The sequence below is a fragment of the Heterodontus francisci genome, chromosome 8, assembly GCF_036365525.1.
Source record: "Heterodontus francisci isolate sHetFra1 chromosome 8, sHetFra1.hap1, whole genome shotgun sequence".
NCBI classification, from domain to species: Eukaryota; Metazoa; Chordata; class Chondrichthyes; order Heterodontiformes; family Heterodontidae; genus Heterodontus; species Heterodontus francisci.
This window is the reverse complement of record NC_090378.1, coordinates 23580525-23604618: the sequence shown is the minus strand read 5'-3', so window position 1 is coordinate 23604618 and position 24094 is coordinate 23580525. Positions and strand designations below refer to the sequence as shown.

Below are 24094 nucleotides of genomic sequence, written 5' to 3'. Positions count from 1 at the left end.
TACAGTAGTTTCATGATAAGTAATATAAAATGTTAATTTTATTCCAGATTTATTAATTGAATTTAAATTCTCCCAGCTGCCACAGTGGGATTTGAACTCATGTCTCCAGAGCATTAGTCCAGGCCTCTGGATTACTAGTCTAGTAACACTATAACTATGCTACCATCTCCTGTGAGCATTTCTGCCTTATAGGGAAAAGTACTTATGAAGATAATTTTATAAAGTATTCTGGTGACACCAAGTTCAGGTGTTCAGTGCAAGTATGACTGAAGGTATTCAAATGGACTTCAATTAATTTTGCAGATGGATCAAAGAGTGACAAATGGAATTTAATGCAGAAAGATGGTAAGATAATTATTAGAAGTTTAGGGTCTGCCGCAGTTGTCTTCTTGAGTTCAATGGTGTCAGTCACTCCCCTAACTAGATCTTATGTGCCGGAGTTGAGAGTTGATTTTCACTGCCCACTACCTACTTACATGAATGTACTAGGACGCTCAATTGGAAAATTCCCATTTTTGTGCTATAACTATCTGATTCGGTAATTGCAGCAGCAGTGGCTGTTATTCAAATTCTAACCTGCTAAAATCTGTTCTTGGGCTTTGCAAACTTTTTTCAGTCTTCATCAGCCTCTTCCTCAAAGCTACCAAATTATCCATCCACTTGTCCTTTTGGGAACAAAGCATCAATGTTCGTCATGAAGATGTTATCCACGCTACAAAAACAAGCGTTCAAATTACTCAGAAAATGAACATTTTACAATTGGCTTTGTTTATTCCTAATGGACCCATTGACAATCAAATCAGATCATTATCTGGACAGGATTTCTACCAACTTCTGATTAAATTCAGTTTGCAAATTTTTGAAGGATCAAATAGTACAATTATCAACTCAAAACAAAAGCAATAATTTAAAAAAAGGATGAAATAACTTCTATTTATATAGTGCCTTTCACAACAGGACATTCCAAAGCCAATGAAGTTGTTTTTAAGCGCAGTAACAGTTATAATGTTGAGTAATGCAGCAGCTAATATATGCACAGCAAGATTCCACAAACAGCACTATGATGTCAAATAAATGTGTCATTACAATACTAAATACTTACAGTACATCTGTTCCTCCATTCTAAACACAAATTTTGGCTGCCCCATTACTATTTGAACACTTACTGTAGTTTCTACCATTATTTAAACACTGACTATAGTTTCTCTAGTGTTTTGAATTTATGCTCATGTTACTGGTCAAATAATAGATTTCTGTTGCATAAAAGAAACTCACTATTGACAACATTTACTACACAATTATAGTACTTAAGCCAATATAGCTCAATATTGTATTAAATAGGCTTCTTGGACAATTCCATTACCTCAAATTGCTACCACCAAAAGCACCACCTATGAAAAATACTTCACCCTACAGTTTAAAGCTCAAATTACTTCCTCCAGACAGGATCCTAGATGGAAAAGACAATTGTAATTATATACTTACAGCATTTTTAGTTGAAGCTTCAGATGCTTACTCCTCCACTGAAATCTTTCATTGCCCAAAATGTGGGCATGTGAAACATGTCCACCATTCTACGATATTGAACGTTAACAATATTTGCATAGTCCTTTGTGTTCTACTGGCAAGGTTAAGGCGATTTTAAAAAAATGTTTGGGCAGCACTGACTAGACTGTACTTATTATGCATTCCAAATTACCACAAAGATGTTGCAGAGGACCACCTTGAAACAACTGAGTGGCTTGCTCCATCACTGCAAGGGGACGAAGAGAAAAGGAGTAGCACATTCCCTTTATCAAAGGACATGAATGAACTAGTAACTCAAAGCAGTTACTAAAGGAATGCTGCATCATCAGAGATACCATTAAACAGAAACCCAGTCTGCCCTCTCATGAACATAAAAGATCTTGCTATGTGCAAACTGTTTTTTTATTTATTTGTTCATGGGATGTGGGCATTGCTGGCTAGGCCAGCATTTACTGCCATCCCTAATTGCCCTCGAGAAACTGGTGGTCAGCTGCCTTCTTGAACTGCTGCAGTCCTTGGATGTAGGTACACCCACAGTGCTAGTAGGGCGTTCCAGGATTTTGACCCAGCAACAGTGAAGGATCAGCAATATAGTTCCAAGTCAGGAAGATGCGTGGCTTGGAGGGGAACTTGCAGGTGATGGTGTTCCCATGCACTTACTACCCTTGTCCTTCCAGTTGGTAGAGGTCATGGGTTTGGAAGGTGCTGTGAAAGGAGCCTTGGTGAGTTGCTGCAGTGCATCTTGTAGATAACAGACACTGCTGCCACTGTGCGTCGGTGGTGAAGGGAGTGAATATTGCAGGCGGTGGATGAGGTGCCAATCAAGCGGGCTGCTTTGTCCTGGATGGTGTCGAGCTTCTTGAGTGTTGTTGGAGCTGCACCCATCCAGGCAAGTAGAGAGTATTCCATCACACTCCTGACTTGTGCCTTGTAGACAGTGGACAGGCATTGGGGAGTCAGGAGGTGAGTTACTTGTCATAGAATGTCCAGCCTCTGACCTGCTCTTGTAGCCACAGCATTTATGTGATTGGTCCAGTTCAGTTTCTGGTCAATAGTAACCCCCAGGATGTTGATAGAGGGGAATTCAGCGATGTTACTGCCATTGAACATCAAGGGAAGATGGTTAGATTCTCTCTTGTTGGAAATGGCCATTGCCTGGCACTTGTGTGGCACAAATGTTACTTGCCACTTATCAGCCCAAGCCTGGATGTTGTCCAGGCCTCGCTGCATCTGGACAAGGGCTGGTTCATTACCTGAGGAGTCGCAAATGGTTGCCATGTTCCCTGCATTATAAAAATGTTTTTAATGACAACCTAGCAGCTTTCATTGTCATTTTTTCCATTGTTACCTCACAAATTCAAGGTGGGCCTTGAGAAAAGCAGACATCCAAAGACTAGAAAGTTGTGAAATGTGGTTCTGGAGAAGCATAGAGCAGGTCACTTGAAAAGAACACAACAGCAATGAAGGAGTTCTCAGGATGGTGGAGGAGAATAGATCATGAGTGAATATCATCAAGAAATAGCAACAAGGTTGGATTGGCCATATTCCAAGGCATGAGAACTTGCTGAAGGAGGGGACTGAAGGAAGATTAGAGGGATGCAGTCCAACAGAGAGAAAGAGAAAGCTGTTAGACAACTTGAAATTGAAAATGGGAGGCTCCAACGAGCAACTGAAGAGAAAAGCACAAGACTGCGAGGTGGGAAGAAATGAGAAGACCTGCCCTCAGGCAGATCGCTATTTCAACACCTCACAAATGAGCATATTTATTGAATTCATTTTCACTATTTGGGATTTCAACTCACAACAACTATATTACCATAACCATAATTAGAACAAAATTTGAGACCAAGCCACATAAGGAGATATGATGACAGGTCAAAGAGGTAGGCTTTAAGGAGCACCTTAAAGGAGAGAGAGCTATAGAGGCAGATATTTAAGGAGGGTTCCAGAGCTTCAGGCCTAAACTACTAAAAGCTGTTGAGGTTGCACAAGACACCAAAATTAGAAAAACACATTGTTATTGAAGGGTTATAGGGCTGGACGAAGTAACAGTGGTAGCACTCTCGCCTCGGAGTCAGAAAGTTGTGGATTCAAGACCCACTTTAATGACCGTAGCACTTAATCTAGGCTGACAACTCAATGCAGTTACTGAGGTGCCATTAAACAGAGACCTAGTCTGCCCTCATGAACGCAAAAGATCTTGCTATGCACAAACTGGTTGCCTTGTCTCCTATATTATAAAAATTACTCCCTTTCAAAAGTAGTTAATTGGCTGCAAAGCACTTCGGAATGCCCCATGGTTGTGAAAAGAGCTATGTAAATGCAAATCTTTCTTTACAAAGATAGGGAGAGGCAATGGCATGGAGGGAACACAACAATGACAATTTTAAATTCGAGGTATTGCTGCACCAAGAGCCAAAGTAGGTGAGCAAGCACAGGAGCGATGGTTGAAGAGGACTTGGTACGAGTTAGGAGGCTGAAAGCAGTGTTTTGGATGAACTGAATTTTACAGAGTGTGGACGATGGGAGGCTGGTCAGGAGAGCATTGGAATAATTTGAGTTTGGAGGAAACTTCATAAGAGGAAGGTGGGGGGTTGGGGGGGGCGGGGTTAACCACCATACAAAAGCTCGTTATTTACTGACTTTTTATTACCTATCTCTCGATCTTTAACTGAAGGGAATGATATATTTTAGCACTTTAATGCAGTCATCAATAGAGAAGGTATTTCTCGGTGACACCCCCATCTCTGATTAATCATTTCTCTTCTGGTTTTTAGCATGCATTCTCTATGGAATCCAGAGGATGATAAAAGTACTAGCACCACAAGGAACTTTATAGTAACTCAAACTCTACTGCAACCAATTAACTTCAACTGATCCCAATAAATTCCTCTGAAGAGTCTCCCAACTTTACCAAAACATGCCCCAGGAAAACAACTTGCATTTAGAAGAAATACTGGGATAAAGAGGGGATAATTAATCACGTGTACAGATTCTAGTTTTTTTTTTTAAGTCTTGTGCTGTTTAATTTCTTGCAGTGTCTTTCTACTTATAGCCAATATACCTCATCTAAATACTTCTGACCAAGTAGTTTTAGCCTGTGCACGTTGGCACCATATTTAATCACCTTTGGAAATGGTGGAAGAATTTAGTGGGCATTCATGCACCATAAATTGGGTGGGTGGGGGGGGCGGTGGTAAGGGAATGTTACATGGGTACATATGGCAATCAATAAAGACACGTTTCATTTGTACAGGACTCTGTCAGCTTACAAAAACTGCCATGTAGTCATGAACAGTCAGCAAGCTTTGGGAAAAGGGTGAAACTGTAACAGACAGTACAACATGCACAATACTATATCCTTTTTGAAAGGACTTAAAGGATTTCCTGTAATGGGCAAGAAGGGCTCTCCCAACTCATCCCTCAAAAGCAGGATCAATCCAGCAATGTTCAACCTGCAGTAGACAATCACTTTCTCCCTTTAAAAGGACCTGGCTGAATCAACAGTTGAGTGAACTCGAGAGACGAGGCAGACAGTTTTATTTTAATAAGAGATACAGCACTGAAACAGGCCCTTCGGCCCACCGAGTCTGTGCCGACCATCAACCACCCATTTATACTAATCCTACACTAATCACTGACCAACGCAAACAGATGGACCGCTGGGTTGAGCACTACCTAGAACTGTACTCCAGGGAGAATGCTGTCACTGAGACTGCCCTCAATGCAGCCCAGCCTCTACCAGTCATGGATGAGCTGGACATACAGCCAACCAAATCGGAACTCAGTGATGCCATTGATTCCCTAGCCAGCGGAAAAGCCCCTGGGAAGGACAGCATTACCCCTGAAATAATCAAGAGTGCCAAGCCTGCTATACTCTCAGCACTACATGAACTGCTATGCCTGTGCTGGGACGAGGGAGCAGTACCCCAGGACATGCGCGATGCCAACATCATCACCCTCTATAAAAACAAAGGTGACCGCGGTGACTGCAACAACTACCGTGGAATCTCCCTGCTCAGCATAGTGGGGAAAGTCTTTGCTCGAGTCGCTCTGAACAGGCTCCAGAAGCTGGCCGAGCGCATCTACCCTGAGGCACAGTGTGGCTTTCGTGCAGAGAGATCGACTATTGACATGCTGTTCTCCCTTCGTCAGATACAGGAGAAATGCCGTGAACAACAGATGCCCCTCTACATTGCTTTCATTGATCTCACCAAAGCCTTTGACCTCGTCAGCAGACGTGGTCTCTTCAGACTACTAGAAAAGATCGGATGTCCACCAAAGCTACTAAGTATCATCACCTCATTCCATGACAATATGAAAGGCACAATTCAACATGGTGGCTCCTCATCAGAGCCCTTTCCTATCCTGAGTGGTGTGAAACAGGGCTGTGTTCTCGCACCCACACTTTTTGGGATTTTCTTCTCCCTGCTGCTTTCACATGCGTTCAAATCCTCTGAAGAAGGAATTTTCCTCCACACAAGATCAGGGGGCAGGTTGTTCAACCTTGCCCGTCTAAGAGCGAAGTCCAAAGTACGGAAAGTCCTCATCAGAGAACTCCTCTTTGCTGACGATGCTGCTTTAACATCTCACACTGAAGAATGCCTGCAGAGTCTCATCGACAGGTTTGCGTCTGCCTGCAATGAATTTGGCCTAACCATCAGCCTCAAGAAAACGATCATGGGGCAGGATGTCAGAAATGCTCCATCCATCAATATTGGCGACCACGCTCTGGAAGTGGTTCAAGAGTTCACCTACCTAGGCTCAACTATCACCAGTAACCTGTCTCTAGATGCAGAAATCAACAAGCGCATGGGTAAGGCTTCCACTGCTATGTCCAGACTGGCCAAGAGAGTGTGGGAAAATGGCGCACTGACACGGAACACAAAAGTCCGAGTGTATCAGGCCTGTGTCCTCAGTACCTTGCTCTACGGCAGCGAGGCCTGGACAACGTATGCCAGCCAAGAGCGACGTCTCAATTCATTCCATCTTCGCTGCCTTCGGAGAATACTTGGCATCAGGTGGCAGGACTATATCTCCAACACAGAAGTCCTTGAAGCGGCCAACACCCCCAGCTTATACACACTACTGAGTCAGCGGCGCTTGAGATGGCTTGGCCATGTGAGCCGCATGGAAGATGGCAGGATCCCCAAAGACACATTGTACAGCGAGCTCGCCACTGGTATCAGACCCACCGGCCGTCCATGTCTCCGTTATAAAGACGTCTGCAAACGTGACATGAAATCATGTGACATTGATCACAAGTCGTGGGAGTCAGTTGCCAGCATTCGCCAGAGCTGGCGGGCAGCCATAAAGACAGGGCTAAATTGTGGCGAGTCGAAGAGACTTAGTAGTTGGCAGGAAAAAAGACAGAGGCGCAAGGGGAGAGCCAACTGTGCAACAGCCCCAACAAACAAATTTCTCTGCAGCACCTGTGGAAGAGCCTGTCACTCCAGAATTGGCCTTTATAGCCACTCCAGGCGCTGCTTCACAAACCACTGACCACCTCCAGGCGCGTATCCATTGTCTCTCGAGATAAGGAGGCCCAAAAGAAGAAAGAACACTAATCCCATATTCCTACCACATCCCCACCTGTCCCTATATTTCCCTACCACCTACCTATACTAGGGGTAATTTATAATGGCCAATTTACCTACCAACCTGCAAGTCTTTGGCATGTGGGAGGAAACCGGAGCACCCGGAGGAAACCCACGCAGACACAGGGAGAACTTGCAAACTCCACACAGGCAGTACCCAGAATTGAACCCGGGTCGCTGGAGCTGTGAGGCTGCGGTGCTAACCACTGCGCCACCCTGTTCTACCTTGTCCACCGAGGAAATAACTGTATACAATCATTGCTAATTAATTAAAGGTTCAGCTGTTAATGTTTCTTGCTGACTGTTGAACATTGTGGCATGCACTCATTTTAACTATAGATGTAAAAATTAGATGGGATCTAAAGCAAATTGGTAACAGTTTGATTTGATTGTAAGATCTACTAATTAACTAACTGACAATTGATTATAGCCATAAGATTTCCCACTGGAAATTCCTTAAGTAAAAGAGTTTTGTTTAAGGATATGTAGGGATTGCTATGCACTGAAGTTTTATTTAATACCAGGGACAGTTAGTTTCAAGTTCATTTTTATCACCAACAGTTTTTGCACTGTGCTTTCGAGATAGTGTTCTTTCCCTTCCAAAATATCATTTGCCTCTGCCCGCAATTCTTCCCCCACAGCTACTGAAACCCTGATCTATGCCTTTATTACCTCAAGGCTTGACATTTCCAATAGCCCCCTCCTATCCTCCAAAAACAATATAGTCACAACACCACCAACTTTCACCTGCAGAAAGTGAAACATCCTTACCAAGCTCTGCTGTGCCTCTGAAATGATTTTATAAAATGTAATTTTCAAATCCCTCTATGGTATTGCCCACCTTACTTCAGCAAGCTCTTCCAACCATAAATCCTCACAAACATTCTCCAATTTTATGATACTGATTTACTCCGAACAACAATTTGTACTTATATAGCGCCTTTAATGTAATAAAACATCCCAAGGTGTTTCACAAGAGTTGGGTTTTAACAAATGTTTAAAGGAGGAAAGTAAGGCACAGGTTTAAGTAGGAAATTCCAGAGCTTAGGGTCTTGGCAGCTGAAGGTGTGGCTACCAATGGTGGAGCAATTAAAATCGGAGATGCTCAAGAAGGCAGAATTACAGAAGCAAAGATATATCGGAGGGTTGTGGGTTAGAGCCAATTACACAGATGGGGGGAGAAGTCACAGAGGAATTTGAAAACAAGAATGAGAATTTAAAAACTGAGACGCTGCTTAACCGGAGTCAATGTAGGTCAGCAAGCACGGGGTGACGGGTGAAAGGGACTTGGTGCAAGTCAGGACAGGGACAGCAGAGCTTTGGATGATCTCAGCTTTACAGTGGATAGAATGTGGGAGGGAGGCCAGGAGTGCATTAGAATTGTCAAGTCTGAACACAAGATAAGGAACAGGAGGAGTAGGCCATTCAGCCCTTCAAGACTGCTCCACCGTCTATTAAGATCATGGCTTATTTTCTATTTCAACTCCGCACTATCCCAATATCCTTTCATTTCCTTCAAATCCAAAAGATCTATCAGTCTCTGTCTTGATTCCTAACATCAGTCGTTGGGAAGATGCTGGAAACTATGAGAGAAGTCATTGCACATGGAAAAGCCTACTATGATCAGAACACATGAGCATGGTTTTACTAAAGGGAGATCCTGTTTGACAAATGAGTTTTTTTTGAGGATGTAACTAGTAGGTAAAAGGGAACCAGAAGATGAAGTCTACCTGGATTTCCAAAATGCATTCGATAAGGTGCCACACAAAAGGTTAATAGGCAAGATACCGGCTCCTGGTGTTGGGGATAATATATTAGCAAGAATAGAGGATTGGTTAAGTCAGGAAGCAGAGAGGGGGCATAAATGGGGCATTTTCAAGTTGGCAGACAGCGAATAGCCGCAAGGATTAGTGCTGGGGCCTCAGCTATTTATAATCTAAATTAATGACTTGGATGGTGAGGCAGAGAGTAATGTATCTAAGTTTGCTGATAACACAAAGCTCGGTGGAAAGGTAAGCTGTGGGGAGGACATAGAGAGGCTGCAGAGATATAGACAGGTTAAGTGAGTGGACAACAAGATGGCAAATGGAGTATAATATAGGGAAGTGTGAAGTTGTTCCCTTTGGTAGTAAAAATAGAAAAGCAGAATATTTTTTAAAAGGTGTGAAACTGGTAAGTGTTGATGTTCTGAGAGACTTGGGGGTACACGTACAAGGAATGCACAAAGTTAACATGCAGGTGCAGCAGGCTATTAGGAAGGCAAATGCCATGTTGGCCTTTATTGCAAGGGGACTGGAGTACAGGAATAAAGAAGTCTTACGAAAATTATACAGGGCTTTGGTGAGACTGCACCTGGAATACTGTGCGCAGTTTTGGGGTCCCCACATTTAAGAAATGATATACTTGCACTGGAGGCAGCGCAGCGAAGATTTACGAAATTGGTCCCTAGGATGAGGGGGTTGTCCTATGATAAGAGGCTGAGAAAATTGGGCCGATATTCTCTGGAGTTTAGAAGAATGAGAGGCAATCTAATTGAGACATACAAAATTCTGAAAGGACTTGATAGGGTAGAAACTGAGAGATTGTTCCCGCTGGTCAGGGAATCTAGAACACGGTGACACAGTATCAGGATAAGGGACCAGTCATTCAGGACTGAGATGAGGAGAAATTACTTCACTCAAAGGGTTGTGAATCTTTGGAATTCTCTACCCCAGAGGGTCGTGGATGCTCAATCGTTGAATACATTTAAGATTGGGATAGACAGATTTTCGGTCTCGCAGGGAATCAACTGGGGAGCAGGCAGGAAAGTAGAACTAAAGCCCAAGATCAGCCATGATCATATTGAATGGTGGAGCAGGCTCAATGGGCCATATGGTCTATCTCCGCTCCTATTTCTTATGTTCTTGAATACATGATTCAATTAGATCAGCTCTTATTCTTCTAAATTCTAGGAAATATAAGCCTTGTATACTCAATCTCTTCTCATAGAACAATCCCCTCATCCCAAGAATCAGTCTAGTGAACCTTGGCTGCACTCCCTCCAAGGCAATTGTATCCTTCCTTAGGTAAGGAGACTAAAACTGCACACAGTACTCCAAGGTGTGGTCTCACCAAAGCCCTGTATAATTGCAGTTGGACTTCTTTACTCTTATACTCTAATCCCTTTGTAATAAAGGCCAACATACCATTTGCTTTCCTAATTCCTTGCTGTACCTGCATATTAACTTTCTGTGTTTCATGTACAAGGACACCCAGGCCTCTTCACTAAAGGTAACATAGGCATGGATGAGGGTTTCAGCAGCACATGACCTGAGGCTGGAACAAAGTCAAGCAATGTTAGAGGTGGAAATGGGCAATCTTGGGGATGTCATAGATGTATGGTTGGAATCTCAGCTCAGAGTCAAATATGACACCAAGGTTGTGAACCGTCTGGGTCAGCCTCAGTTGCCAGGGAAAGGGATGGAATAAGTGGCTGGGGAGCAGAGTTTATACTAGGACCAAAGACAATGTCAAGGATTAAAGTTATGAGGAAATAATGGAAAAATGTAGAGTTATCTACCTGGAAAGGAAGCCTCTGAGGGGTAATATTTTCGAGGTAACAAGATATTCAAAGGAATAGAAAGATAATCCCAGACTATTACATCAAATTAACTTGTGGATTTAAGAGATGGGGGCACAGATTCAAATTAGAGAAAAGAAAATACAACTGATATAGAATCTTCTTCTTGATCAACACATGGAATAGATTTCTAGGTACAGTAGTCGATACCAAAACTCTGCAATTATCTAACAAAACATTAGATGCTGCAGTGGCAGGATTAGAGGGTGGGAGAGGGGCAGTGACATTATATTGGGTGATTAAATCAATGCGCTGAATGGCCTGCCTCACAAATAAATATCTTGTGTTGTATTCCTAACTACAATATAGAGTAAGTGTATTCTTAGTTTTGTACTTACTTTATTTTTGTATATAGTGACTAACATAGATCAACCCAAGATTAAGGAACAACACCCACATCGTTTAATTAAGTACTAAAGCTCAAGGAGCAGCACTGCATCTTCAGATTAAGCACTCGATAGCCAAAATTCTACTACGTTTTGTGTGAAAAAGTGCTTAATTTTACTCCTGAAAAATCTGGCTCCAGTTTTTTGACTATTCCTAGTCCTAGATTCCCTAACTAGTGGGAATAGTCTCTCCCAAACTACCCTATCTGTTCCACTTAATACCTTGAAAACTTTGATCCAATCACCCTTTAACAACCTAAATTCCAGGGAATATAACCCCAGTTTGTTTAATCTCTCCTCCTAACTTAATAATTGGGAGTCCAGGTATTATTCCAGTAAATCTACACTGCACTCCCTCCAAGGCCTCATTTCCCGGCGGAGCAGCAGGAGAAGGTAGAGACTCTTCGTTGGGTGAGTGAAGGCATCAGGAGCTGTGTTTTAAAAGTAAGTACTTACTGTTTTACTTACTGTTTTCCTTGTCTTTGAGTTCTTTTGGCGCCGGAGGAACCGGAAGCTGGTCGGCAGCGAGGACTCCTGGGTAGGTATTTTCCTTAAAGGTGCGGAGCTGAGTAAACCCGAGCCACTACACATGTAGTGTCTCCCACCCATCCTCCTCCTCTAACCTAATAATAAGACCCTTTTTACCCTCCTCCTCTAACCAAAAAGGACTGAGCAGGTAAGCTATTTACTGTTTTTGTTAATATCTATAGTTGTACTTAACTAAGGGGTAATTGAATAAAAGAAATGGCAGCCAGTGTAGTGTATTGCTCCTCCTGCAGAATGTTCGAGGTGAGGGGAACCTCCGGTGACCCTGCCGACTTCACCTGCTGGAAGTGCATCCGTCTCCAGCTCCTATCAGACCGTGTTAGGGAATTGGAGCTGGAGCTGGATGAACTGAGGATCATTCGGGAAGCTGAGGGGTTGATAGATAGAAGCTACACGGAGGTCGTTACTCCACAAATCAAAGGCAGCTGGGTAACAGTTAGAGGTGGGAAGAGGTCAGTGCAGGGATCTCCTGTGGTCGTTCCCCTCAACAACAAGTATACAGTTTTAGATACTGTTGGGGGGGACGGCCTATCGGGGGCAGGCTGCAGTGACCGGGCCTCTGGCACGGGGTCCTGCACTGTGGCTCAGAAGGGAAGGAGGGAGAATGGGAGAGCACTAGTCATCGGGGACTCGATGGTGAGGGGTACGGACAGGCGGTTCTGTGGGCGCAGGCGAGACGCACGGATGGTTTGTTGCCTCCCTGGTGCCAGGGTCCGTGATGTTTGTGATCGCGCCTTCAGGATCCTTAAAGGGGAGGGGGAGCAGCCAGAGGTCGTGGTGCACATTGGCACCAACGACGTAGGAAGGAAGGGTGGCACAGATGTTAGAAGTGAGTTTAGGGAGTTAGGCTGGAAGCTGAAAGCTCGGACGGACAGAGTTGTTATCTCTGGTTTGTTGCCGGCGCCACGTGATAGTGAGGCTAGGAATAGGGAGAGAGCACAGCTGAACACGTGGCTGCAGGAATGGTGTAGGAGGGAGGGCTTCCAGTTCTTGGATAATTGGACTGCATTCTGGGGAAGATGGGACCTGTTCAAACAGGACGGGCTGCATCTGAACCAGAGGGGCACCAATATCCTGGGAGGGAGGTTTGCTAGTACTGTTCGGGAGGGTTTAAACTAGTTTGGGAGGGGGATGGGAACCGGACTTGTAATCCAGGGACCAGTGGGTCCACTCAGAAAGACAAAGAGTGTAGTGAGGTATTGGGGAAGGTAGCACTGTCACAGAGGACAGATGGGCACGGAGAAGGGTTAAAGTGCGTATACTTCAACGCAAGAAGCATCAGGAATAAGGTGAGTGAATTGAAGGCGTGGATGGGCACTTGGGACTACGATGTTGTGGCCATCACTGAAACGTGGATAGGTGAGGGGGAGGAATGGTTTTTGGAGGTACCTGGTTATAGATGTTTTCATAAGATTAGGAATGGTGGTAAAAGAGGTGGGGGGGTGGCATTGTTAGTTAGAAATAGTGTAACAACTGCTGAAAGAATTTTCGAGGAGGATCTGCCGACTGAGGCACTGTGGGTTGAGGTCAGGAACAGGAAAGGAGCAGTCACCTTGATGGGAGTTTTCTATAGGCCCCCCAATAGCAGCAGGGAGGTGGAAGAGCAGATTGGGAAACAGATTTTGGAAAGGAGCAGAAGTCACAGGGTAGTAATTATGGGGGATTTCAACTTCCCAAATATTGATTGGCAACTCTTTAGATCGAATAGTTTGGATGGGGTAGTGTTTGTGCAGTATGTCCAGGAAGCTTTTCTGACTCAGTATGTAGACTGCCCGACCAGAGGGGAGGCAATATTGGATTTGGTACTAGGTAATGAACCAGGGCAAGTGATAGAGCTGTTGGTGGGCGAGCACTTTGGAGATAGTGATCACAATTCTGTAGCATTCACTGTGGTAATGGAGAGGGATAGGTATGTGCAACAGGGCAAGGTTTACAATTGGGGGAAGGGTAGATATGATGCTGTCAGGCAGGAACTGAGGAGCATAAGTTGGGAGCATATGCTGGCAGGGAAGGGCACGGTCGAAATGTGGAACTTTTTCAAGGAGCAGATAGTAGGGGCCATTGATAAGCATGTCCCTGTCAGACAGGGAAGGGATGGTCATGTGAGGGAACCGTGGTTGACAAGAGAGGTTGAGAGTCTTGTTAGGAAGAAGAAGGATGCGTATATAAAGTTGAGGAAAAAGGGCACAGGCATAGCTCTGGAGGGATACAAGATGGCCAGGAAGGATCTGAAGAAAGGGATTAGGAGAGCTAAGAGAGGGCATGAAAAATGCTTGGCGGGTAGGATAAAAGAAAACCCCAAGGCCTTTTACGCGTATGTCAGAAATATGAGGATGACCAGGGGGACCGTAGGTCCGGTCAAGGACAATAGCGGGAGACTGTGTGTTGAGCCGGAAGAGATAAGTGAGGTTTTGAATGAGTACTTCTCTTCGGTATTTACGAATGAGAAGGGGTGTATTACTGAAGAGGACGGTGTGAAACAGACTGGTAAGCTCGAGGAAGTGCTCGTTAGGAGGGAAGATGTGTTGGGGTTTTTGAATAACTTGAAGATAGACAAGTCTCCCGGGCCTGACGGGGTATATCCAAGGATGTTATGGGAAGCAAGGGATGAAATTGCAGAGCCGTTGGCAATGATCTTTTCATCTTCTCTGCTGACGGGGGTGGTACCAGGTGATTGGAGGGTGGCAAATGTTGTGCCCCTGTTCAAGAAAGGGAATAGGAACAACCCTGGGAATTACAGGCCAGTTAGTCTTACTTCGGTGGTAGGCAAGTTGATGGAAAAGGTGCTGAGGGATAGGATTTCTGAGCATCTGGAAAGACACTGCTTGATTCGGGACAGTCAGCACGGTTTTGTGAGGGGTAGGTCTTGCCTCACAAGCCTGATTGAATTCTTTGAGCAGGTGACCAAGCAAGTGGATGAGGGTAAACCAGTGGATGTGGTGTACATGGATTTTAGTAAGGCATTTGATAAGGTCCCCCATGGTAGACTTATGGAGAAAGTCAGGAGGCATGGGATAGTGGGGAATGTGGCCAGTTGGATTAAGAATTGGCTAACTGATAGAAGGCAGAGAGTGGTCTTAGATGGTAAATACTCAGCCTGGAGCCCAGTTACCAGTGGCGTGCCGCAGGGATCAGTTCTGGGTCCTCTCCTGTTTGTGATTTTTATTAACGACTTGGATGAGGAAGTCGAAGGGTGGGTCAGTAAATTTGCAGATGATACAAAGGTTGGTGGAGTTGTGGATACCGAGGAGGGCTATTGTCGTCTGCAAAGGGACTTGGATAGGTTGCAGTGCTGGGCTGAAAAGTGGCAGATGGAGTTTAACCCTGAAAAGTGTGAGGTCGTCCATTTTGGAAGGACAAACATGAATGCAAAATACTGGGTTAACGGTAGGGTTCTTGGGCATGTGGAGGAGCAGAGAGACCTTGGGGTCTATGTGCATAGATCATTGAAAGTTGCAACTCAAGTGGATAGGGCTGTGAAGAAGGCATATGGGGTGTTAGCGTTCATTAGCAGAGGGATTGAATTTAAGAGCCGTGAGGTGATGATGCAGCTGTACAGGACCTTGGTAAGGCCTCATTTGGAGTACTGTGTGCAGTTCTGGTCGCCTCATTTTAGGAAGGATGTGGAAGCCTTGGAGAGGGTGCAGAGGAGATTTACCAGGATGTTGCCTGGAATGGAGAATAAGTCTTACGAGGAAAGGCTGAACATTCTAGGCCTCTTCTCATTAGAAAGGAGAAGGATGAGGGGTGACATGATAGAGGTTTATAAGATGATCAGGGGAATAGATAGGGTAGACAGTCAGAAACTTTTTCCCCGGGTGGAGCAAAGCGTTACAAGGGGTCATAAATTTAAGGTGAAGGGTGGGAGATATAAGGGTGATGTCAGGGGAAGGTTCTTTACCCAGAGAGTGGTCGAGGCATGGAATGCCTTGCCCGGGGAAGTTGTTGAGTCAGAAACTTTAGGGACTTTCAAAAGGCTTTTGGATAGGTATATGGATAAAGGAGAATGATGGGGTATAGATTAAATTGTCCTTGACAGAGGACAAAGGATCGGCACAACATTGTGGGCCGAAGGGCCTGTTCTGTGCTGTATGTTCTATGTTCTATGTTCTATGTTCAAGGCCCAGATATCCTTCCTAATGTGTGGTGCCCAGAACTGCTCATAATGCTCTAGGTGTGGTCTAACCAGCACTTTGTATGGCTGAAGCATGACCTCTACGGCAACCACCCACCCCACCTCTCCCCACTGTTTGTATTCTATTTCTCTAGATAAAAAGGTCAGCATTCCATTAGCCATTTTGATTATTTACTGTACCGGTTCATGATATTTTAAATTATCTGTGTACCTGGACCCCACAGGCTGGATTTACGATGGGCAGACGGGAGCTGGCCACTGGCGCAAAGGTCGGTGGCGAACCTGCAGCAACGCCGCCCAAATTTTACGGGTCTCTGGGCTTTAATTGTTCAGAGGCCGGTCTTCCACCCGCTTGAGGGAAGAAGTCCCGCCTCATTGAGCTACCGGCGAGGCAAGGGTGGTTGTTTGGGGGCGGGGGGGGCGTCTTGGGTCCTGAGGGTGGTTGGGGAAGCGGGGACGGCCCTCAATCGGGCACCCTGTGTCCGATTATCAGACCCCACCCCCCCCGGGTGCACTGGAAGGCTGCCAGGTATCACTGGGCAGCCTTTCACATCTACCAGACGCCCACTTGCTACGGGTAAAATACCATTGAGCAGCCACTTAAGGGCCTCGATTGGCCTGGGGCGGGCAGCCCGTTTCTCGCCCTCCCCCCCCCCCCCCCCCACCCCCCATCCCCGCGGCCCACGTAAAGTGGGCGGAGGCAGGAGCGGGCCAGGAAGACCTCCCAGAGCCTCCTGCTCCATTTTACACCACCCCTCCTGCCACCATCCGGCTCGCTAGGGTGGCGTAAAATTCCAGCCCACGTCTCTCGCTTTTTTTTTTATTCGTTCATGGATTGTGGGCATCACTGGCTAGGACAGCATTCATTGACCATCCCTAATTGCCCATGAGAAGGTGGTGGTAAGCCATCTTCTTGAATCGCTGTAGTTCATGTGGGGTAGATACAGCCACAGTGCCGTTAGTAAGAGAGCTCCAGGATTTTGACCCAGCGACAGCAAAGGAATGGCAATATATTTCACCATGTAGAAAGTGCCCTGTTCTATTCTTTTGTGTGTGCTGGCAAGTGGAGCCATCTCCAAGGAACAGCACTTAATACAATTCTCCCTCAGCATTTGCAGCGAATAGTAAAGCCAAATTATGAGTTCAAATCCCAAAGTGTGGCTTGCAGACAAACTTCTGACTTGGTGACTTTGCTCATAACTGAGCCAACCTGACATCTATACAAACTCAAACATTAATTTTAAATTTTGGCAAAGTTTCATTACTACTTCAAACATTTCCATTTAATCCCACAATACTCGGGACTATTTAAACCCACCAATAGAAATGATCCCTCATAGCCATGACAACCCACCCAGCAACCAAAATGAATGTAACTGCATTTCCTCTATGACACAAAAATGGAACTTTGTAACCACGAGACTCCACTATTTTCCATTATCCTGAATATTGAAATTTAGTTCCTAACTCTTAAACAGGCTCTTCATTTCTTATAATTCACTTTAGAACAAATTCCATTATATCCTCCTGTGAATCCTGTAATGATTACATGTTTCCTACATAAAAGTAATCAATTGTTTAACTCATTTTATGGCGGCTGCTGCACAAGAGATTTACTTTTAGGTCAGGTGATCCAACATCTATTTATACAGAACAAGTAATTTAAAACAATTTTTCATAAATCTTAGATAGATTGAACCAAGGCAGGGGAGATGTTGGTACAGTACAACCAACCATGATCTAATTGAATGGCAGAACTGACTGGAGAGGATAAATGGCCTACTCCTATTCTATAAAATGTTTAGAGAGAAGTAGCACAGGTCCATTTCAATATAGTACTGTAAAAGAAATTAAAATCATCTCATCTTTTGTAAGAGATTTATGTATTTTTTCAGTCCCATAGAAATCTGCTACTTTACATTTTTCACTATGTATGCTCTAACATGTATGTAGCCTTGTTCATTTTCCTCAGCGAGGTCCCCTCCAAACTGATAATGAAGGAAATTCTCAATGCCAATATCTAAGATTTCCCAACAAAGGCATTCCCTGTGTGAAAGCAGACCTCTAACAAAAGCCAACCACAAAGTTAATGAGGATTAGATTTTTAAAATATTTTTGACTTGAAAAATCTAATTTACAGTGAAGTATAAAGAGTGGGAAATGTTTATGAAAAATATAACTATGTCCCCAAGACTGTAATAAAATGTTCAAAAATAAAAGTACATTATTCACTAATATAACCTAAACACATTTTGTACAAGTTTCTGATCAATGTTATTTGTTACTGATATTCTTAATTTGTGGATGGATTAAATAAATAATATGGTACAAAATAAGAGACTGTGATTTAATCTCAAGAGCCATTTGACATCCATAAGACCTCTCGTGGGTTTTATTCCTGTACAGTTTATTCTAAATCACAGCCAACCATGATTGTGTCTATAAGTAACCATGGCTATTTCTAATTACCCATAATCAATCTCTTGAAAATTCACTTCTTCAACTTTGTAACTAAATCATCCGCAGAACGTTTTCCATGGTGTAGTTACAGGAATGTGGTGTATGAAAATAAAGCAATGAATTAATAGTAAAGAGAAACTTGCCATCTAATCCAAAGTTATTAAAACTCGCTAATAATTCTCAAAAAGCTGTACTAAGCACATAACAACTCAGACTTATATAATCAGTGCTTAATCTTGGTAGTTGACTTTATGAATTCGACATTTTTTCAATGTAAATATCCCAAAACTTGTATTTATCAAAACAAATCAACTCCAAACTCGTTTTCTGAGCGGCCGGAATCAACGCAACAAACTCACTAAACCGGCACATTACCTGCAGCACTGTACAACCATCACAGTAATTTACCATGAGGAAAATAAAATCGGTGGTTGCCAGTTTTAAGGCCAGACATGCAACGCCTGTGCCAAAGCAGTCAAGCACCATAAGCAAGCAGCCGCCATCTTTCCACTAAGTCCTGCTCCGCCTGACAGCTACGTTTGAGCTCGGCGCGCAGCGCTTTGTAATTGGACAGCGCGGGGCTCTCCGTCCCTCCTGATTGGCCAGTGTGGGGCCCGCCCTTTCTTCCGATTGGACAATTTGGGGCCCCGTTCTCCCTCCCTCCGACGCGCCGCGGACCACAATCGCGCGCTTTCGTAAAATTCCGGCGGGCGAGCGGGCGACCGTTAAAGAGCCGGCGACGGGATGGACGCCGAAAGAGGGATTTCGCTGCGGATCCGCTCCAAAGCGCACTCAACGGAGAATGTTGACACCGCAGCTGCGCAGGAGGCCATAGGAAAGTAATGAGTCAGCAAATGACAGTGGCTTGAAAAAAAAGGGTTTCGGAGGAGAAGTACTGGAAGGAAGTCAGCTTCCACAGTACTGATCTCACCATAGAAACGGTTACACCACAGAAAAAGGCCATTGCTCTCATGCAAGAGCAACTCAGCTAGATAATATGCTCTTGCCTTTTCCCGTAGCCCTGCAATTTCTTTCTCATCTGGCAGACGTGCCCAGTGGATAATCCATCGCAGCCTCCTCCTCCTGAAACCCCCAGCATCACAGATGCCAGTCTTAAGCAAATCCGAGTCACTCCACGTGACATCAAGAAGCAGCTGGAGGCACTGGATACTGCAAAGGCTATAGGCCCTGACAAGATTCCAGCAATAATACCCAAGACTGGCACTCCAGCCAGGCTAAGCCAGTGCAGCTACAACAGTGGCATTTACCTGACTATGTGGAAAATTGCCCAAGTATGTCCTGTACACAAAAAGCAGGACAAATCCAACCCAACCAATGACCGCCCAGTCAGTCTACTCTCGATCTTCAGCAAAGTGATGGAACGGAATAAAATAGCTGAACTCCAGAGGTCAAGTGAGAGTGACTGCCCTTGACAATCAAGACAACATTTGACCGAGTATGGCATCAAGGCATAACTGGAGTCAATGGGAATCGGGGCGGGGGCGGGGGCGGGGTGGAAACGCTCCACTGGTTGGAGTCATAACTAGCAGAAAGGAAGGTGGTTGTGGTTGTTGGAGGTCAATTATCTCAGTCCCAGGACATCACTGCAGGAGTTCCTCAGGGTAGTGTCCTAACCCCAACCATCACCAGCTGCTTCATCAATGACCTTCCCTCCACCATGTCAGAAGTGGGAATGTTCACAGCAGTTCAAGAAGGCAGCTCACCACCACCTTCTCAAGGGCAATTAGGGATAGGCAATAAATGCTGAGCTAGCCAATTACACCTACATCCCATGAACAAATAAAAAGGTGGTTATCTAATTCTCTTTAAAAGCCACCATTCAATCTGCCTCCACCACACTTTTAACCAAGACATTCCAGATCCTAACCACAGGCTACCTAAAAAGGTTTTCCTCATGTTGCCTTTGGTTCTTTGTCAATCACTTTTTACGTGCTCTCTAATTCTTGACCTTTCTGCCAATGGATACAATTTCTTTCCATCTACTCTGTCCAGACCACTCAAGATCTGAACACCTCTATCAAATCTCCCCACAACCTTCTCTAGGGAGATCACAGCTTCTCCAGTCTATTCACGTAACTGAAGTACCTCATCCCTGGAACCATTCTTGTAAATCTTTTCTGCACCATCTCTAAAGCCTTCACATCTTTCCTAAAGTGCAGTGCCCAGAATTGGACACAATATTTCAGTTGATGCCGAACCAGTGTTTTATAAAGGTTGATCATAATTTCCTGGCTTTTGTACTCTAGGCCTCTATTTATAAAGCCCAGGATCCCATATGCCTTTTTAAACACTTTCTCAACCTCCCCTGCTACCTTCACTGATTTGCGCATGGGTACCCGCAGGTCTCTGTTCCTGCATCCCCTTTAGAATTTTTTTTTTAATTCATTCATGGGATGTGGGTGACGCTGGCCAGGCCAGCATTTATTGCCCATCCCTAATTGCCCTTAAGACTGTGGTGGTGAGCTGAGTTCTTGAACCGCTGCAGTCCATTTGGGGTAGGTATACCCACAGTGCTGTTAGGAATGGAGTTCCAGGATTTTGACCCAGCGACAGTGAAGGAACGGCGATATAGTTCCAAGTCAGGATGGTGTGTGACTTGGAGGGGAACTTGCAGGTGGTGGTGTTCCCATGCATTTGCTGCCCTTGTCCTTCTAGTTGGTAGAGGTTGCGGGTTTGGAAGGTGCTGTCTAAGGAGCCTTGGTGCATTGCTGCAGTGCATCTTGTAGATGGTACACACTGCTGCCACTGTGCATCGGTGGTGGAGGGAGTGAATGTTCGTAGATGGGGTGCCAATCAAGCAGGCTGCTTTGTTCTGGATGGTGTCGAGCTTCTTGAGTGTTGTTGGAGCTGCACCCATCCAGGCAAGTGGAGAGTATTCCATCACACTCCTGACGTGCCTTGTAGATGGTGGAGGCTTTGGGGAGTCAGGAGGTGAGTTACTCGCCTCAGGATTCCTAGCCTCTGACCTGCACTTGTAGCCTCAGTATTTATATGGCTACTCCAGTTCAGTTTCTGGTCACTGGTAACCCCTAGGATGTTGATAGTGGGGGATTCAGCGATTGTAATGCCTTTGAATGTCAAGGGGAGATGGTTAGATTCTCTCTTGTTGGAGATGATCATTGCCTGGCACTTGTGTGGCGCGAATGTTACTTGCCACTTATCAGCCCAAGCCTGGATATTGTCCAGGTCTTGCTGCATTTCTACACGGACTGCTTCAGTATCTGAGGAGTCACGAATGGTGCTGAACATTGTGCAATCATCCGCGAACATCCCCACTTCTGGCCTTATGATTGAAGGAAGGTCATTGATGAAGCAGCTGAAGATGGTTGGGCCTAGGACACTACCCTGAGGAACTCCTGCAGTGATATCCTGAAACTCAGATGATTGACCTCCAACAACCAGAACCATCTTCCTTTGAGCTAGGTATGACTCCAGCCAGCGTAGGGTTTTCCCTCTGATTCCCATTGACCTCAGTTTTGCTAGGGCTCCTTGATGCCATACTTGGTCAAATGCTGCCTTGATGTCAAGGGCAGTCACTCTCACCTCACCTCTTGAGTTCAGCCCTTTTGTCCATGTTTGAACCAAGGCTGTAATAAGGTCAGGAGCGGAGTGGCCCCAGCGGAACCCAAACTGAGCGTCACTGAGCAGGTTATTGCTAAGCAAGTGCTGCTTGATGGCACTGTTGATGACACCTTCCATCACTTTACTGATGATAGAGAGTAGGCTGATGGGGCGGTAATTGGCCAGGTTGGATTTGTCCTGCTTTTTGTGTACAGGACATACCTGGGCAATTTTCCACATTGCAGGGTAGATGCCAGTGTTGTCGCTGTACTGGAACAGGTTGGCTAGGGGCGCGGCCAGTTCTGGAGCACAGGTCTTCAGTACTATTGCCGGAATATTGTCAGGGCCCATAGCTTTTGCCGTGTCCAGTGCCTTCAGTCGTTTCTTGATATCACGCGGAGTGAATCGAATTGGCTGACGTCTGGCATCTGCGATGCTGGGGACTTCAGGAGGAGGCCGAGATGGATCATCAACTCGGCACTTCTGGCTGAAGATTGTTGCAAATGCTTCTGCCTTATCTTTCACACTGACGTGCTGGGCTCCCCCATCTTTGAGGATGGGGATATTTGTGGAGCCACCTCCTCCAGTTAGTTGTTTAATTGTCCACCACCATTCACGGCTGGATGTGGCAGGACTGCAGAGCTTAGATCTGATCCGTTGGTTATGGGATCGCTTAGCTCTGTCTATCGCACGCTGCTTAGACAGTTTGGCACGCAGATAGTCCTGTGTTGTAGCTTCACCAGGTTGACACCTCATTTTGAGGTATGCCTGGTGCTGCTCCTGGCCTGCCCTCCTGCACTCTTCATTGAACCAGGGTTGGTCTCCTGGTAGAGTGGGGGATCTGCCGGGCCATGAGGTTACAGATTGTGGTTGAGTACAATTCTGCTGCTGCTGATGGCCCACAGCGCCTCATGGATATCTTTTATATTGTCTTTCCTCGTTCTTCCAACCAAACTGCATCACTTCTCTACATGAAATCTCATCTGTCACATGTCTGCCCATTCCACCAGCCTTTCTCTGTCCTCTTGAAGTCTATCACTATCCTTCCCTCAAATACTTACAAGATTTGTATCAGCTGCAAATTTTTAAATTGTGCCCTTATACACCCAAGTCTAGATCATTAATATAGTTCAAGAAAAGCAGTGGATGTAATACCGACCTCTGGGGAACGCCACTAATTACCTTCACGAGGCTGAAATACAACTTCACCACTACTCTCTATTTCCCGTCACTCATCCAACTTTGTGTCCATGCTCCACTGTGCTTTTTAATTCTATGGGCTTCAACCTTGCCGAAAAGCCTATCACGTGGCATTATAAAAGCAAAATACTGTTGATGCTGGAAATCTGAAATAAAAACAAAGTGAACCCATTCTGATGAAAGTTCATCGACCTGAAACATTAACTGTTTCTCTCTCCACCGATGCTGCCAGACCTGCTGAGTATTTCCAGTACCTACTGCTCCTCGTGTGGGACTTTATCAAAAGCCTTTTGGAAGTCCATATCGACCACATCAACTGCATTACCCTCATCAACTCTCTCAGCTACCTCATTAAAAATTTCAATCAAGTTGGTTAAACACAATTTGCCTTCTGCAGATCTGTGCTGGCTTTTCTTAATCCATCTACACTTGAATGAGTGACTGTTAATTTTGTCCTGGATTATTGTTTCTCAAAGATTTCTGACCAAGGTTAAACTGACTAGCCTGCAGTTGCTGGGCTTATCCTTGTGTCCTTTTTTGAACAAGGCTGTAACATTTGCAATTCCCCTAGTTCTCTGGAATCACCCCTGTATCTAAGGAGGCTTGGGAGATTATGGCCAGTACCTCCACAATTTTCACCCTACTTCCCTCATCATCCTCGGATGCATCTCATCCAATCCTGGCGGCTTATCAACTTTAAATACAGCCAGCCTTTCTAATACCTCCTTTTTATCAATTGTTACCCCATCCAGTATCTCAACTACTTCCTCTTCCACTATGACACTTCAACCGACTCTATTAATAATCTCTGGCGAGTTGCATAACCTATCCTAAACACATAGATGGATTAAAAAAAAAACGCAAATACTGGAAAATGTCAGAAAAAGACATCAGTTGTGTCAGCAACTCAAAGGGTTAGCGGGTACTTTATAGGCCATTTGATAGTCTCCACCCAAAACATTAATTTTCATTTTCAGCTGCTTGACAAATCTGATACAGATTTCCAAAATTTTGTGTTTCCAAAACACAAATTTGAATTCTT

The 24094-nt window shown here is 44.9% G+C and overlaps 1 protein-coding gene across 1 annotated transcript in view; it reads right to left on the bottom strand.

Moving 5' to 3' along the window:
* The window catches only part of ccdc18 (coiled-coil domain containing 18), a 216038-nt gene extending 197304 nt beyond the window's left edge, over positions 1–18734 (bottom strand). The window contains exons 1-2 of the mRNA XM_068036805.1: positions 18646–18734; positions 577–712 (exon numbers count right to left, since the gene is read on the bottom strand). Of these exons, the coding sequence (XP_067892906.1) occupies positions 577–683 (107 nt within the window). The 5' untranslated portion in view covers positions 684–712; positions 18646–18734. The remainder of the gene's footprint in view (positions 1–576; positions 713–18645) is intronic.
* Between the last annotated feature and the right edge of the window lie 5360 nt (positions 18735–24094).